Here is a 16,475-nt window from a genome sequence, read left to right as displayed (position 1 = left end):
TGTCAGGGACAAGTTTTTAATGCAGTGAGTGCTGAGTGTGTGGAATGGGCTGCCAGCGGTGGTGGTGGAGACAGATATAACAGGGCCTTTTAAGAGGTTAGGTACAGGGAGCTTAGAAAAATAGAGGGTGAGAGGTAACCCTAGGAAGTTTCTAAACTAAGTACATGTTCCGAACAGCATTGTGGGCTGAAGGGCCTGTATTGTGCTGTAGGCTTTCTATGTGTCTGTGCCCCCTCGTATTAGCCTTTTCTACCCTGAGAAATAGTCTCTGGGTATCCCTGTTGCAATGATAGTAAGACATATTTATGTTCCACTGCAACACAGATATATTTCCACTCCTTCATTGTTGCTATGATTAGATTGGGAAAGTTGTGGGAGTCATCTCTCCAGAAGAATTGAAATAGTTCTATTCCATGCTGAACTGTTATTTTGCCCAAATCCCATTGAACAACACCTGGACCATAGCCTCCCATACCATACTTAAATCCCAAAATCCCCCAAATGTCAAACTTAAACCCAGAACCACCACTTCCACTGGCAGCTTCTTTTACACGCTCACCACCTTCTGAGTGAAGAAGATTCCTCCTTATCTTCTTTTTAAACATTTCACCTTTCACTCTCAACCTGTGATCTCTAGTTGTCGTCTCATCCAACCCTCTAGAAAAGTCCCTCTATCAAATGTGCCCTCATTCTCCTATGTCCTATGCTCCAGGGAATAAAGTCTAACCTATTCAACCCTTCCCTAAGCAACACCTTTGTTAATTTTCTTTGCATTCTTCCAGTCTTATTGCCATCTTTCCTGCAGGTAGGTAAGCAGAACTGCACACAATGCTCCAAATTAGACTTCAGGAATGTCTTATACAACTTCAACATAACATCCTAATTCCTGTACTCAAACATCACAACTCCTGTACTCAAATCAGATTATTTTTCAGATTTCCAGAATCTTCTGATTTTCACTTCTGTGTAGCTGCTTTCCTTTGAACTAAATGATAAGCAGCCCAGGGTGTAACTGAGGGATCACCCTCTGCTCTGCCCTGGATAATCCGATTTTGTGCTGTAAGGAAGACAGACAGAATAAGCAGGAGAGGTGAGGCCGGGCATGAATCAAAGCAGTTTTATTCCACAGACAGTCAGTGTATGTACAGAGTAGTTGTCAAAGCAAATTCCATTACACACTTACACAAATTACACAGTTCATACAATTCTATTTACACCTCCAACCAAAAGTAGGAATATAAACTACACAGTCTTTGCTTTCTTGGTCAAAAGTACTTGCTTTTGGCATAAATACACTTGCAAGAAACGTCTTTCAGTGAGATATAATATGTCCTCCTGTAGTTTTAGAATGGGATAATGGATGGGAGATGTTTAACTATTTAGCCATTTAGAATGTGGATCAATTCCTGGGTCCAGATGGAATATATCCTTGGCTGTTAAAACAGCAAGCCAGAAAATGTATTTATTTTCAATTTTTATTTAGAGTTATAGCACAATAACAGGCCCTTCTGGTCCAATATGTCTTCAAGACTCAAAAGAGGTGTACAAGATGATAAGAGGCAAAAATTGAGTGGACAGTGAGAGACTTTTTACCAGGGCAGATGTGACTAATGCAAGTGGGCATAATATTAAGGTGACTGGGGGACAGTATAGGTGGTGGGGGATGCCAGAGGTAAGTTTTATACACAGGGAGTACAACACTACTAATCTTCGCAGCATCTACAAAAGCCTTACTGACCCACCCGTCTACATGTTCATCCAATTCATTTACATACATCACAAAGAGCAGAGATCCCTGTGGTTCAAAAAATTTTTGTAAATTTTGCAGATATTTTCTTTTCCAAGAGTAAACAGGATAGTCGATCATCATTTCCATGATTAGTCATCCCCTTGAATTTGATCTTGCAATTGTGTCCTCCAAGAAGCGGAGCCCATCTCTGCATTCTTGTTGCTGCTGTTCGTGAGACACCCTTCTGTGGATTGAGCATGGACCCTAGTGGTTGATGATCAGTAATGTGGGTAAACTCTCTCCTTTACAAGTACTGGTTGAAATGTTTGACAGCCCAAACCAGACTCAAGATCTCTCTGTCAATCTTTTCATAACTTATTTTCTGTAGTAGTAGAGGAATGTGATGGGGTGTTCACTTCTGGCGTAAGCCATATTTTTTGTCATTTGTTAGTCTTCACATTGTAAATCTTAAGTCCTGTGTCACTCACATCATTATCAGAATTTTCATCAACAGCATGCAAATTGGTGTTCTTCTTGAAACTGAAACTTGACCCTTTAAAAAAAATCTTTTTCTCTTCCCTGCACAGTCTATTTATTTTGTGTTTTCAACAGGCTAGTTTCACCTTTAAACCTGCATTGGTCTGGTATATGTGAGCCCCTGCCACAATGGTAACACAGTTTGTTCAGCCAGGCAGGTTTCTGTTTAGATATTGCAATTTTATTCAAACTGACTTTCATTCCTGACTGCGCTCAGTTGCGTCTCTGCTATTTCCATTGATACAGCTATTTCAACTGTTCTTTTAAATGTGAGTTGTACTTTAGTTGGGAGCCGTTTTGAATGCTTTCTTGTAATATTCCAAAGCTAAGCAATCTCGCAGTGCATCATTAAGTCCATTACTGAACTGGCAAAGTTTAGACAAATTCCTCAGTTCAGCCTTTTGACTCCACTTATGAAACCAAAAGCATTCTGCAATCAACAATGTGTTCAGTTGTAAATATTCCTGCATTACATTTATGATATCAGCAAAGCTCATTTCGCTGGCTTGGTTGGAGCAGTCAAACTTTGAAGCAAACTGCATGTTCTTCCATCAATTGCACTCCACAAGACTGGCACTCATTTCTGATCAGCTATTCTATTTGCTTTGAAATACTGGTCAATTCACACAGTATACAGGATCCAGTTATCTGTGGTGCAATTGAATGCATCTGTCTTTCCAATATAGCTAGTATTTCTGCTTTTAAGAAAATCATTGTTATCACCCGATACTCATTGTTTATAAACCCACAAATTTCATTTGTTTTCAGTCTTTTTTTAAACTTGACTGTCTTTACGTCCTCCTTTTGAAAAAAATGTGCAGCTCTTCAGCAGGTAAGCGTTGTCATCTCAGGTTTATTTCAAAACTTCCTCATCACCACCTTTATGCTTTGTACTCCAAACATAAAATGAAGTGAAAGAAAAGCATGGGAGCTGGGAATAACTCCTGTACATTTAGCTTTACTTTAGCGAGGCGTGCACATAAGACGTGGTGGCATGATGACATATGCTATTTATGTACTTTTACAAATATTCCATGATGAATTATGTAAACAAACAAAGAATGCCTTCTGAAAGTATATATTTACAATATTACTCAAATAATATCTGAGGGGCAACTTTCTCACTCAGAGGATGCTGAGTATATGAAACGAGTTTCCAGAGGCAGTGGTTGAGGCAGGTACAATAGTATCTTTTGAGAAGAACTTGGACAGGTACATGGAGAGGTGGAAATTCGGGAGACATGGCAAAACACAGGAAATAGTGATTAGTTGGCTGAGCACCATGGTCTGGATGGGCCAAAGAGCCTGTATCCATTCTGTGTTGATCTGAGAAGCTATGCTAAGTGCATCCTTTTGATTCTGATTATTGTGGTTTGTTGGACTCCAGATCCGCCATGTTCAGCTGGAAGGTTCTATTGTTGAAGCAGTTCTTAGAGCAATGATCCTGAAATCTGACACCCTGACCCCTACACCAGTTCCTCAGCCACATGTTCATCCTCCAGAGCATCCTACTCTTACCCTCACTGGCACGTGGCACAGGTAGCAATCCTGAGATTACCACCCTCGAGGTCCTGCTTTTTGACTTCCTACCAAGCTCTCTATACTCACTCTTCAGGACCTCCTCACTCTTTCTTCCTACGTCATTGGTACCGATGTTTACCCTGACATATGGCTGCTCCCCCTCCCCCTTCAGAATGCTGTGCACACGATCAGAGACATCCCTGACCCTGGCACCCGGGAGGCAACAAACCATCCGGGAGTCTCTGTCGCGACCACAGAACCTCCTGCTTGTACCTCTAACTATCGAGTCCCCTATCACTACCACTCTCCTCTTCTTCCCCCCTCCCTTCTGCACTGCAGAACCAGACTCAGTGCCAGAGATCCGTCTTCCGAAGCTTGTCCCAGGTAAGTCATCCCTCCCAACATTATCCAAAACTTGTTGTTGAGAGGAATGGCCACAGGGGAGCCCTGCTCTGCCTGCCCTTTCCCCTTCCCTCTCCTGACCGTAACCCAATTACCTGTGCCCTGCTCCTTTAGCGTAACTCCCTGAAACTACTATCTATAAACACCTCATTCTCCCGAAAGATCCGGAGGTCATCCAGCTCCTGCTCCAGTTCCCTAACGTGGTTTGTTAGGAGCTGCAGCTGGATGCACTTCCTGCAGGTGTCGTTGTCAGCGACACTGGAGGTCTCCCTGGCTTCCCACATCCTGCAAGAGGAGCATTCCAACATCCTGTCTGGCATTCTCTCTACTCTAAACGAACAAAACAAAACTTACTGGAACCTACCCTCGCCTCTGGCTGTTCATGCTGAAGCCTGTTGAGTCAAAGCTGTCCCACTCTGACTCAGTCCACTCCGATTATGGCCGCTGTATGTGGCTGCCTTTTTCTTAAACCTTTGATGAGCTACGTCACGCGCCTGTGCAGTCTAGCCTTTACTCCCCGATCAGTTTAAAAAAATGGCTTCTCTCTGAGATGTCTTTAGTCCTTCATTCTCCGCCTCTTGCTTTGATTTTGTCAAAGAACAGAAGACTGATGGCTGAAGTCATTTATTTAAGTGTAAATGAATCGTCTATCCAAAACTCACTCTAACAGTCGTGAGAATACAGTGAGAATGCCGATTTCACCAGATTGCAGATTGCAAGTATTTAGTGCGGGCGGTACCCTCGAAAATGCGGGGAACACACATTTTAAGATGTCCCCAAAATTTACTTTTGGTTATGTTACAACCAGTAGCATGGTACACGGGGTGCATCAATCAGCTGTGAACATAACACAGTTGCTGAAGGCACCAGGACTTACAGGGAGAGAGGGAGGCAGGGTGGCATTGGTGCAAGGGCCAACAGCGATTGCATTGAAGGTTTGCCAGCATTCACTCCAGCTGAGAGGTATGATCACAAAGGCTACAGATGGACTGAATGTAGAACATAGAAAAGTCCACAGTGTTGTGCTGAATCAGTTTAAATTAATAATCAATTGGTCAACTAGTCTAACTGAACTAAACTAGTCTCTTCTGCCTTAATATCCACATCTTTCCATTTTCTTCACATTCACGTGCCTTTCTAAATGTCTCTTAGAAGTCCCTAATGTACCTGCCTCTATCACAACCCCGGACAGTGCATTGCAGGCTCCCACTACTCTCTTTGTAAAAAACCGGCTCCTCACATCTGCTTTGGAAAGTAATACCCCTCACCCTAAATTAATTCCCGCTGATAGTAAACATTTCAACCCTGGGAAAAAGAAATTATCTGTCCATGCCATCTATGCTTTTCATAATCATATAAACCTGTATCAGATCTCCCCCCACCCTCCGCTGCTCCAGAGAAAACAACCCAAGTTTGTCCAGCCTCTTGTTATATCAAATGCCCCCTAATCCAGGCAGCATCCTGGCAAACCTATTCAACATCCTCTCCAAAGCTCCACATCCTTCCTACAATGTACGCAATACTCCCGATGCAGCCGAACTAGAGTATTATAAAGCTGCAATATAACTTCCTGATTTCTGAACTCAATGTCCTTAATTCTGTGTTGCTCTGAGAATCTATGCTAAGTGCATCCTTTGATTCTGATTATTGTGGTTTGTTGGATTCCAGATCCTCCATGTTCAGCTAGAAGGTTCTATTGTTGAAGCAGTTCTTAGCGCGATCAACACACACTCAGCGGGCCAGGCAGCATCTATGTAAATGAATAAACAGTCGATATTTTGGGCTTCATCAGGACGGGAAAGGAAGGGGGAAGATGGTGTGGGGAGGGGAAGGAGTACAAGATGGCGGGTGAGGGCAGGTGGGTGGGGGAGGGGTGGAGAATGAAGTAAGAAGCTGGGAAGTGACAGGTGGAAAAGGTTAAAGGCTGAAGAAGAAGAAGAGGAAGAAATCTGATTGGGGAGTACTATAGAACATGGGAAAAAAGGAAGGGGGTGGGGCACACGGGGAGGGTGAGAAGCAGATGAGAAGAGGTTAGAAGGGGGCCAGAATGGGGAATGTAAAAGGAGAGAAGGAGAGGGGGAACAATTGCTGGAAGTTGGAGAAATCCATATTCATGCCATCAGGGTGGTGGATGCCCAGGTGGAGGAGAGTGGCCTCATTGTGGCAGCACATTGGCCATTGACTGATGTCAGAATGGGATTGGGGATTGGAAATAAAATAGTTGGCCACTGGGGAATCCTGGTTTCCTTCATTGACGTACATCTCAAATGCACGGATCGTGTCTAAATGACGGTTGAAGTTGTTCCAGAGACTGATGGCCGGACAGATCTCTGAAAATGAGATTCCTCAGTGCGCTTCATGAGTCCTTTATCAGCCAGGAGCCTGAGCAGGTTCGCCCGGAATTTCACCCCAATGAAGGCGTATAGTATTGGGTTCACGCAGCTGTGCAGAAACCCCAAACTCTGGGTGGCAAGCAGAGCTCGGTTGATGTGGTTGCGCCCAGCACAAGAGGCCATGGCGATCCTCATCCTCACCAGAGTGTCGATAAACACAGTGATATTGTGGGGCAGCCAACAGATGAGGAAAACGAGCACCACGGCGATAATGACCTTCAAGGCTTTCTCTTTCTGGAATCCCTTCGTTTGACACAGTCTCTGGATGGTGACGCTGTAGCAGAAGACTATGACACCCAGTGGGATGAGAAACCCAATGACATGGCGACAGATTTTGGTGGCTAGTTTCCATTTCTCATCATATTCACCATCATGATCCTCATTACAGATGTATTTGTTGGAGCTGGCCCTTACTTGGCCCTTGTAGAGGATGGGTAAAGACAGGAGAATGGACAGCACCCACACAGCAGCACAGACCAGTTTGATCAGGAATGGCCGCTTCTGCCTGTGGGATCGGGCAGAGTGGACGATGGCGAGGTAACGGTCAACACTGATGCAGGCCAGCAACAGGATGCCACTGTAAAAGTTCACCTCATGGAACATGATGACAATCTTACACATGGCATCGCCAAACACCCACCCAGATGTGGCATCCACTGCCCAGAAGGGCAGAGTGACAGCAAAGAGCAGGTCAGCCATGGCCAGATGGAGCAGGTAGATGTCTGTGGACAATGTAGAGCGCCGATTGTGAAGAATGACAATCATCACCACCAGGTTCCCCGTCACAGCGAGGAAACACGCCAGGCTGTAGACAACAGCAACTAGAGGGTTCGTGGCCGGATATATCTCAAATGTACAAGGAGTTGTGCCAGGATCAACTACAAATGGAGTTGCAGAAGTTAAATTTTCTCTAAAATGAGAAGGAATTTTGAGCTTTAAAGAAGCCATTTTCTGGAAAAAAAAAGATCAATTAAAGATAAGGCATTTTCCATCAATGCAAACATACTTAGAATACGCACTAAATCTGCTAGCATCACTCTCACCCCCAAATGCCCAGACTGGCCAAGGTTTCAGCAACAGTGCATTCCCCACAGTCCAGGAAACTCCAAGGAACATATCAGTAATGTAATTTTGAGCTCCCCTAATGATCTAAGATACATCCTGAGTCACTGATTACACAAACATTACAGAGCAGTGGTAGGAATAATCATGGTGGGGACTTCAACCCCCTCAATTACGTGGCAAGAAAAGCAAAGGAAGTCACCACTTCCGTAGTTGTACCGTGGAGAGGATCCTGACAGGCTGCATCACTGTCTGGTATGGTGGGGCTACTGCACAGGACTGAAAGAAGCTGCAGATGGTTGTAAATCTAGTCAGCTCCACCTTGGGTACCAGCCTGCAAAGTACCCAGGACATCTTTAGGGAGCAGTGTCTCAGAAAGTCAGTGTCCATTATTAAGGACCTCCAGCACCCAGGGCATGCCCTTTTCTCACTGTTACCATCAGGTAGGAGGTACAGAATCCTGAAGGCACACACTCAGTGATTCAGGAACAGCTTCTTCCCCTCTGTCATCTGATTCCATTGAATCTTTGGACGCTGAAGCTTTGGACACTACCTCACTTTTTTTAATATACAGTGTTTCTGTCTTTGTACATTTTAAATAATCTATTCAATATATTTTATTGATTTACTTGTTTTTTTATTATTATGTTTTATTTAATTTATTATCATTATTTTCTCTCTCTGCTAGATTATGAATGGCATTGGACTGCTGCTGCTAATTTCTCTCTAACAAGGTCTCTCTAACACTGCATTCCCCACGATAAAGGGAGCACTGAGAGGAAGGGGAAACATTATTGTTAAGCTCCCTCATTGATCTGAGATCCATCGTCAAGTTAAGTCAAGTCAAGTCACTTTTTATTGTCATCTCGACCATTACTGCTGGTACAGTACACAGTAAAAATGAGACAATGTTTTTCAGGACTGTGGACTGACATGAAACAATACAAAAACTAGACTGAACTAGGTAAAAACAAAACAGAAAAAAACTACACTAGACTACAGACCTACCCAGGACTGCATAAAGTGCACAAAACAGTGCGGGCATTACAATAAATAATAAACAAGACAATAGGCACAATAGAGGGCAGTAAGTTGGTGTCAGTCCAGGCTCTGGGTATTGAGGAGTCTGATGGCTTGGGGGAAGAAACCGTTACATAGTCTGGTCATGAGAGCCCGAATGCTTCAGTGCCTTTTCCCAGGTGGCAGGAGGGAGAAGAGATTGTATGAGGGGTGTGTGGGGTCCTTCATAATGTTGTTTGCTTTGCAGATGCAGCGTGTAGTGTAAATGTCTGTAATGGTGGGAAGAGAGACCCCGATGATCTCAGTTGACCTCCTCAGCCACTGATTACACAAACCTTTCATTACAGTGCACTGGTAGGGATAATAATGGTGGGGACTTTAACTCAGTGACACAAGAAAAGCAAAGAAAGGCGCAGACAATGGAAACCTGAAATAAAGGCAGGATCTACTCAGCAGATCAGGCAGCGCCTGTGTGGAGAACATGCTGCCAGAGCTGTCTCACACTCTTTTCCTCTAGCATCAGTGGGGAAGCAGTGAGACAGTGGTGTCCCCCTGTGTGTTGAAACTCCTTCCCTCTCTTGTCTGGACTTGGGTGCCAGAGAGTATTATTTTCAGATGATGTTGGATAATTTTGGAATTGAAAACTTTCACAATCAGTATCAGGTCTATTGCCACTGACATATATTGTGAAAAGTGTTGTTTTGTGGCAGTAGTACAGTGTAACACATGAAAATAATGATACATTATGATAAAATCAGTAAAACTAAGATGTAGGCAGGAGCATGTGTACTGCCCCCCCCCCCCACCTTCCTAAAGTCAATGGTAATCTTTGTTTTTTACCTGACATTGAGAAATGTTGTCATGTCACAATGTTATTGAGTTCTTTATCACCTTCCTGTACTCTGACTCATTGTTGTGTGAGATATCATTGATGTTTTGGTTCAGAACTCTGAATTCGGACTAATGCTAAGTCCTGATGCGGGCACTAACTCGAAACCTTGACAAGCTGCTCAACTGCCGAGTTCCTCCAGTATTTTTTATGTGTTACTCTGGATTTCTAGCACTTGCAGAATCCCTCGTGTTGATTTTAAAGATAAAGTGAATTTGTCACATGTCCATTGAAACATACAGTGAATACAGGACTGGATACAGCAAAAGCTATTGACTCTGGAAAATATTCCACCAATAATCCTTGTTCTCCAAAACCTGGTGTTTATAGAACATAGAATATAGAACAATACAGCACAGTACAGGCCATTCGGCCCACAATGTTGTGCAGACCCTTAAACCCTGCCTCCCATATAACCTTCCACCTTAAATTCCTCCATATACCTGTCTAGTAGTCTCTTAAATTTCACTAGTGTATCTGCCTCCACCACTGATTCAGGCAGTACATTCCATGCACCAACCACTCTCTGAGTAAAAAACCTTCCTCTAATATCCCCCTTGAACTTTCCTCCCCTTACCTTAAAGCCATGTCCTTTTGTATTGAGTAGTGATGCCCTGGGGAAGAGGCGCTGGCTGTTCAATCTATCTATTCCTCCTAATATCTTGTATACCTCTATCATGTCTCCTCTCATCCTCCTTCTCTCCAGAGAGTAAAACCCTAGCTCCCTTAATCTCTGATCATAATGCATACTTACTAAACCAGGCAGTGTCCTGGTAAATCTCCTCTGTACCCTTTCCAATGCTTCCACATCCTTCCTATAGTGAGGCAACCAGAACTGGACACAATACTCCAAGTGTGACCTAACCAGAGTTTTATAGAGCTGCATCATTACCCCGCAACTCTTAAACTCTATCCTTTGACTTATGAAACCTAACACTCCATAAGCTTTCTTAACTACCTTATCTACCTGTGAGGCAACTTTCAGGGATCTGTAGACTTATACCCCCAGATCCCTCTGCTCCTCCACACTACCAAGTATCCTGCCATTTACCTTGTACTCTGCCTTGGAGTTTGTCCTTCCAAACTGTACCACCTCACACTTCTCTGGGTTGAACTCCATCTGCCACTTCTCAGCCCACTTCTGCATCCTATCAATGTCTTTCTGCAGTCTTCGACAATCCTCAACACTATCCACAACTCCACCAACCTTTGTGTCATCTGCAAACTTGCCAACCCACCCTTCTACCCCCACATCCGGGTCATTAATAAAAATTACGAAAAGAAGAGGTCCCAGAACCAATCCCTGTGGGACACCACTAGTTGTACCCCTCCAATCCGAATGCACTCCCTCCACCACGACCCTCTGCTTTCTGCAGGCAAGCCAATTCTGAATCCACTTGGCCAAACTTCCCTGGATCCCATGCCTTCTGACTTTCTGAATAAGCCTATCATGTGGTACCTTGTCAAATGCCTTACTAAAATCCATGTAGATCACATCCACTGCACTACCTTCATCTATATGCCTGGTCACCTCCTCAAAGAACTCTATCAAGCTTGTTAGGCACGATCTGCTCTTCTCAAAGCCATGCTGACTGTCCCTGATCAGACCATGATCCTCTAAATGCCCATTGATTCTATCTCTAAGAATCTTTTCCAACAGCTTTCCCACCACAGACGTAAGGCTCTCTGGTCTATAATTACCTGGACTATCCCTACTACCTTTTTTGAACAAGGGGACAACATTCGCCTCCCTCCAATCCTACATCATAATTCCAAGTATGTATCCGAGCTCTCAGTTCATCACCATTGTTACTGATGCTTCTTGCATTGAAGTACACACACTTTAGCCCTTTTTCCTTACTACCTTTACATCCTTTATTCTGTTTCTCTTTCCTCAAAGACTCTTTATATGCCAGATCCGGCTTTACTCCATGCACTTTACTTGCAGCTCTCGCATGACCTTTATCCTCCTCCACCTCACAACCTGCTCTAACACTTTGGTTCCCCTCCCCCTGCAAATCTAGTTTAAACCCCCTGGAGCAGCACTAGCAAACCTTCCTGCAAAGATGGTAGTCCCCCTCCAGTTCAGGTGCAATCCATCCCGTCTGAACAGGTCCCACCTTCCCTGGAACAAGGCCCAATTGTCCAGAAACATGAAGCCCTCCCGCCTGCATCAATTCCTTGACCACATATTTAGCTGCATTATCTTCCTATTTCTAGCCTCACTAGCACGTGGCACGAGTAGCAATCCTGAGATTGCAACCCTGGAGGTCCTGTCCTTCAACTTTGCACCTAACTCCCTAAATTCTCTTTGCAGGACCTCCTCCTTCTTCCCATCCACGTCACTGGTCCCTACATGGACCACGACATCTGGCTGCTCACCCTCCCTCTTGAGAATACTGAGATATCACGGACCCTGGCACCAGGGAGGCAACAGACCATCTGGGATTCTCAATGTCTCCCACAGAACCTCTTATCTGACCCCTAACTATTGAATCCCCTATCACTACTGGTCTCCTCTTTTCTCTCCTTTCATGTTTTATTGTTTTACACCATTGAATCACAGTACATTTAATTTGGCTTTTTTGACACTGATCAACAGAAAAAAACTCTTTCATGTCAAAGTGAAAACAAATCTCTACAATGTGATTTAAATTAATTACAAAGATAAAACACAAAATAATTGATTGCGTAAGTATTCACCCCTTTGACACACCAAATCATCACTGGTGTAGCCAATTGGTTTTAGAAGTCACATAATTAGCTAAATGGAGATCACGGTGTTCAGTCAGGGTACTTCAACTGATTGTACTAAAAATACACCTGTATCTGGAAGGTCCAACTGTTGGTGAGTAAGTATCCTGGCAAAGACTACACCATGAATATAAAAGAACTCTATGAAAAAGCACAAGTCAGGATACGGATACAAGAACATTTCCAAGTCACTGAATATCCCTTGGAGTACAGTTAAGTCAGTCAGCAAGAAATGGAAAGAATATGGCACAGCTGTAATTTTGCCTTGAGCAGGCCATCCTCAAAAACAGAGTGGCTGTGCAAAAAGGGGACTAGTGAGTCACTTCACAAAGACACCTATGACAACTTTAAAGAAATTTCAAGCTTCAGTGGCTGAGATGGGGGAGACTGTGCATACGACAACTGTTGCCCGGGTGCTTCACCAGTCACAGCTTTATGGGAGAGTGGCGAAGAGAAAGCCACTGTTGAAAAAAGCTCAGATGAAATCTCAGCTAGAGTTTGTCAGAGGGTACGCGGGAGACTCTGAAGTCAGCTGGAGGAAGTTTCTATGGTCTGATGAAACCAAAATTAAGCTTTTTGGCAATCAGACTAAATGCTGTGTTTAGCATAAGCCAAACACCGCACATCATGAAAAACACACCCTCCTTACCATGAAGCATGGTGGTGGCTGCATCACGCTGTGGGGATGCTTCACTACAGCAGGCTCTGGAAGGCTTGTGAAGGTAGAGGGTAAAATGAATGCAGCAAAATACAGGGAGAGCCTGGAGGAAAACCTGATGCAGTCTGCAAGAGAACTGTGACTTGGGAGAAGACTTGTTTTCCAGCAAGACAATGACGCCAAGCATAAATACAAAGCTACATGGGAATAGCTTAAAAACAACAAAACTAATGTCCTTGAGTGGTCAAGTCAGAGTCCAGACCTCAATCCAATTGAGAAATTATGGCAGGACTTGAAAAGGGCTGTTCACTCATGATCCCTATTCAATCTGACAGAGCTTGAGCAGTTTTGGGGAATGGGGAAAAATTGTGGTATCCCAATGTTCAAAGCTGATGGGACATACCCACACAGACTCAAAACTGTAATTGCTGCCAAAGGTGTATCTACTAAATACCAACTTGAAGAGGGTGAGTAATTACACAATCAAGTATTTTGTGTTTAATAATTGTAATAAATTTAGACCAATTTGTAAAAATTTGTTTTCACTTTGACGCAAAAAATTCTTTTCTGTTGATCAGTGTCAAAAAAGTCAAATTAAATCCGTTGTGATTCACTGTTGAAAAACAACAAAACATGAAAACTTCCAAGGTGGATGAACACTTTTTATAGGCACTGTACATTGAAACATCGAAACATGAATGCATCATTTGTGCCAGTGACCACTACAGTCTGACGGTGTGCTGGGACAGCCCACAAAAGTTTTCATGCTTCTAGGCCATTATATCCTGCTCACAACATACTAATCCTAACATCGTGTCTTTCTATAATGTGGGAAGAAAGGAGCACTTGGAGGAACCACAGGAGGAATGCACCAACTCCTTACAGACAGTGAAGGGAACAAAACCTCAGTGTTACAGTTGGTGCTATGAAGTGTTACGCTAATTCCTGTGCTACTATGCCATCCAAGGGATGCCAACCACGTTGATGCAACTTGACAAGGGCTGTTCACTCACAATCCCCAAGCAATCTAACCTTCAGAGTTAATCTGCAACCAATGTGTAAGCCAATACCTCTACCTGCTCACACATCAACAACAGTAAGTAGACAGAAGTTAACCGGGTAGTGAGGACACGGCAAACTGTTAGAGCATAAAATAATTCACATACCAGTTCTAAAGATGCAACCGCCTCACTGGGTTTTGTCAGACAGACTCCAAACAACAGGACCACAGCTCAGCTATGCTCAGTAAAGCTCACTTATCACCGGATCTGATGAAGAACAGTGAACATTCAATTGATAAGAGCAGGAGGCGTTTTGCAATGCATACAGCATCTATAAAGATAAACAAAGCTCACATTTACATAATCAATTCTGTTGATGTTTTGACAGACTGAGAGATAAATTCAAGAGGATGCATGGGAGGGAGATGCAGCATAGAACATGCATCAACTGAGAAGGGAGCGGGGCAGGGAGTGTGTTCGGATCTGTGTGTGGAGACCTGGTCAGCTGGGTACTCAGAGAGAGTCCTTTGGGGCTGAAACAGATCCGGTATCAACAGGTGAGATCCCCTTTGTCAAGCCTCCACAGTTCCTCAGTACAGACTATCAGTGAGCTGTCCAGTGAGCGGATTATTTTAATTATGGAGAAAACTAATGCAGGGAATACTCATTAGTTGAGGAAATTCAAGAATAATGATCCTTCACTTTCCACAATTCTTGTTGCAGATTGAAAGATTTGACCAAGTGTTCATTATAGTAAGGATTACGAGCCATGAAGGTAATGTTGCAGCTCTGTAAAACTCTGGTTAGACCATGCTTGGAATGTTGTGTTCATTTCTAGTCGCCTCATTATAGGAAGGATTTGGAAATTTTTAAGAAGGTGTGGAGGAGATTTATCAGGATGCTGCCTGCATTAGAGAGAGCATGTCTTACAATGAGTGAGCTTGGGTTCTTCTTCCTGGAGCAAAGGAGAATGAGAGGTGACTTGATAGAGGTGTACAAGATGATAAGAGGCATTGATAGAGAGGAGAGCTATATACCCTGAGTGGAAATGGCTAATACCATGGGGCAAAATTTAAGGTGTTTGAAGTAAAGTATGGGGGGGGGGATGTCAGAGGTAAGTTTTTTATATGAGTGCTGGGTGCTTGGAATGCACTGCCAGGGACTGTGTTAGAGGCAGGTATGTTAGGGACATTTAAAACACTCTTAGATAGGCACATGGATGAAATATAAATGGTTGGCAGTGTAGGAGGGAAGGGTTAGATTGATCATAGAGTAGGTTATAGTGTCAGCACAACATTGTGGACCGAAGGGCCGAACTGTGCTGTACTGTTATATTTTCCATGTTCACTGTAACCATTGCAGTAACCAACCAATCCAATCAGGAGGGGATTTATGCTATTCAATAAGATCTGGTTTTAAACTCATGTCTACTCCCAGTACGCCTTCAGCTCTTGTTAATCTTGTATCTGACTATCTGTGACTTAAAGATATCTAAAGAAGAGCTCCAAAGACATTCAACCCTCTGAGCTGAAATATCTTGTCTCTTCTCTGTGTGAAATGGATGACCCCTCATGTTTAAGCAGTGACCCCTTGGTCTAGATTCTCCCACGGGAGGAAACAATCTTGTCAGGAATCCTTAGTACTTCCTATTTTCCACTTAAATCCCAGTTCCAGTTAGCAGGTACGTGTCCAAGACCTCCCTTTGGTGCTCCTCCCCCTTCCCTTTCTTCCATCTGTCAGATTCCCCCTTCTCCAGTCTTTTATCTCCTTCACCAATCTGCTTCCCAGCTCTTTACTTCACCCCTCCTCCCCCCCCAGTTTCACCTATCACCTACCACTTTGCACTTCTTCTTCCCGTCCCACCCTCCTTCTCATCCTGTTTCTCCAGTCCTGATGACGGGTCTCGGACTGAAACATTGACTGTACTCTTTTTCATAGATGCTGCCTGGCCTGCTGAGTTCCTGCAGCATTTTGCGTGTGTTGCTCTGCAGGTACAAGACTGCTCTTCCCAACCTGTCCACAGTGGACAACCACCTACACAGGTATTATGCACCTGGCATTCATGGGCTGACTGAAAGTATGGACACAGAGTTGGCTGAGTAACGAGCGCCGGGAAAGGTGAACAACAGAGTTACCCAGAGTCTGGTGCTCTGCTCATTGCTTCTTTGATCTCTGTCAATGACCTAGATTTCTAATTTTGCAAATGACCCCGAGGTTGTCATTATTGTGAAATGGGAGGACAATTGTGAAAGATCCACGCCAGGACCAATAGACTCAAAAACAGTAAAACAGTTACTTCCCCAAGCATTCATGTTGCTCAACACGTACACACATTAATCCAGCCCATCACCACTGATCCACATCAGCCACCCCTCCCCACACTGAAGAATGAGAATAAACAACTTTGGATTTTAAAACATATGAAGCCCTTTTTTACCAGGTGTCTTCAGAGCTGTGGCTCATTGGTCCCTCGCTAACAACCACTGGATTCAGTCCTGGGAAAACCACC

General features: G+C 43.8%; 1 protein-coding gene across 1 annotated transcript; it reads right to left on the bottom strand.

The window, feature by feature from the left end:
* Positions 1-1,112: 1,112 nt before the first annotated feature.
* On the bottom strand, positions 1,113-14,161 carry LOC132392923 (C-X-C chemokine receptor type 1-like). The gene is made up of 2 exons (XM_059967512.1): positions 14,132-14,161; positions 1,113-7,533 (listed from the first exon to the last, which is right to left on the bottom strand). The coding sequence occupies exon 2, from the start codon at positions 7,528-7,530 to the stop codon at positions 6,472-6,474; it is 1,059 nt and encodes a 352-aa protein (XP_059823495.1). The 5' UTR covers positions 7,531-7,533; positions 14,132-14,161; the 3' UTR covers positions 1,113-6,471.
* Positions 14,162-16,475: the final 2,314 nt, after the last annotated feature.

The sequence above is a fragment of the Hypanus sabinus genome, chromosome 4 (genome assembly GCF_030144855.1).
Source record: "Hypanus sabinus isolate sHypSab1 chromosome 4, sHypSab1.hap1, whole genome shotgun sequence".
Lineage (NCBI taxonomy): Eukaryota > Metazoa > Chordata > Chondrichthyes > Myliobatiformes > Dasyatidae > Hypanus > Hypanus sabinus.
Note: the sequence above shows the minus strand (reverse complement) of the source record. Positions and strands in the feature narration are given on the sequence as shown.

Excerpts from the sequence above, each read along its gene's own strand:
- LOC132392923 (XM_059967512.1), bottom strand. The coding sequence starts at position 7,530 with ATGGCTTCTTTAAAGCTCAAAATTCCTTCTCATTTTAGAGAAAATTTA.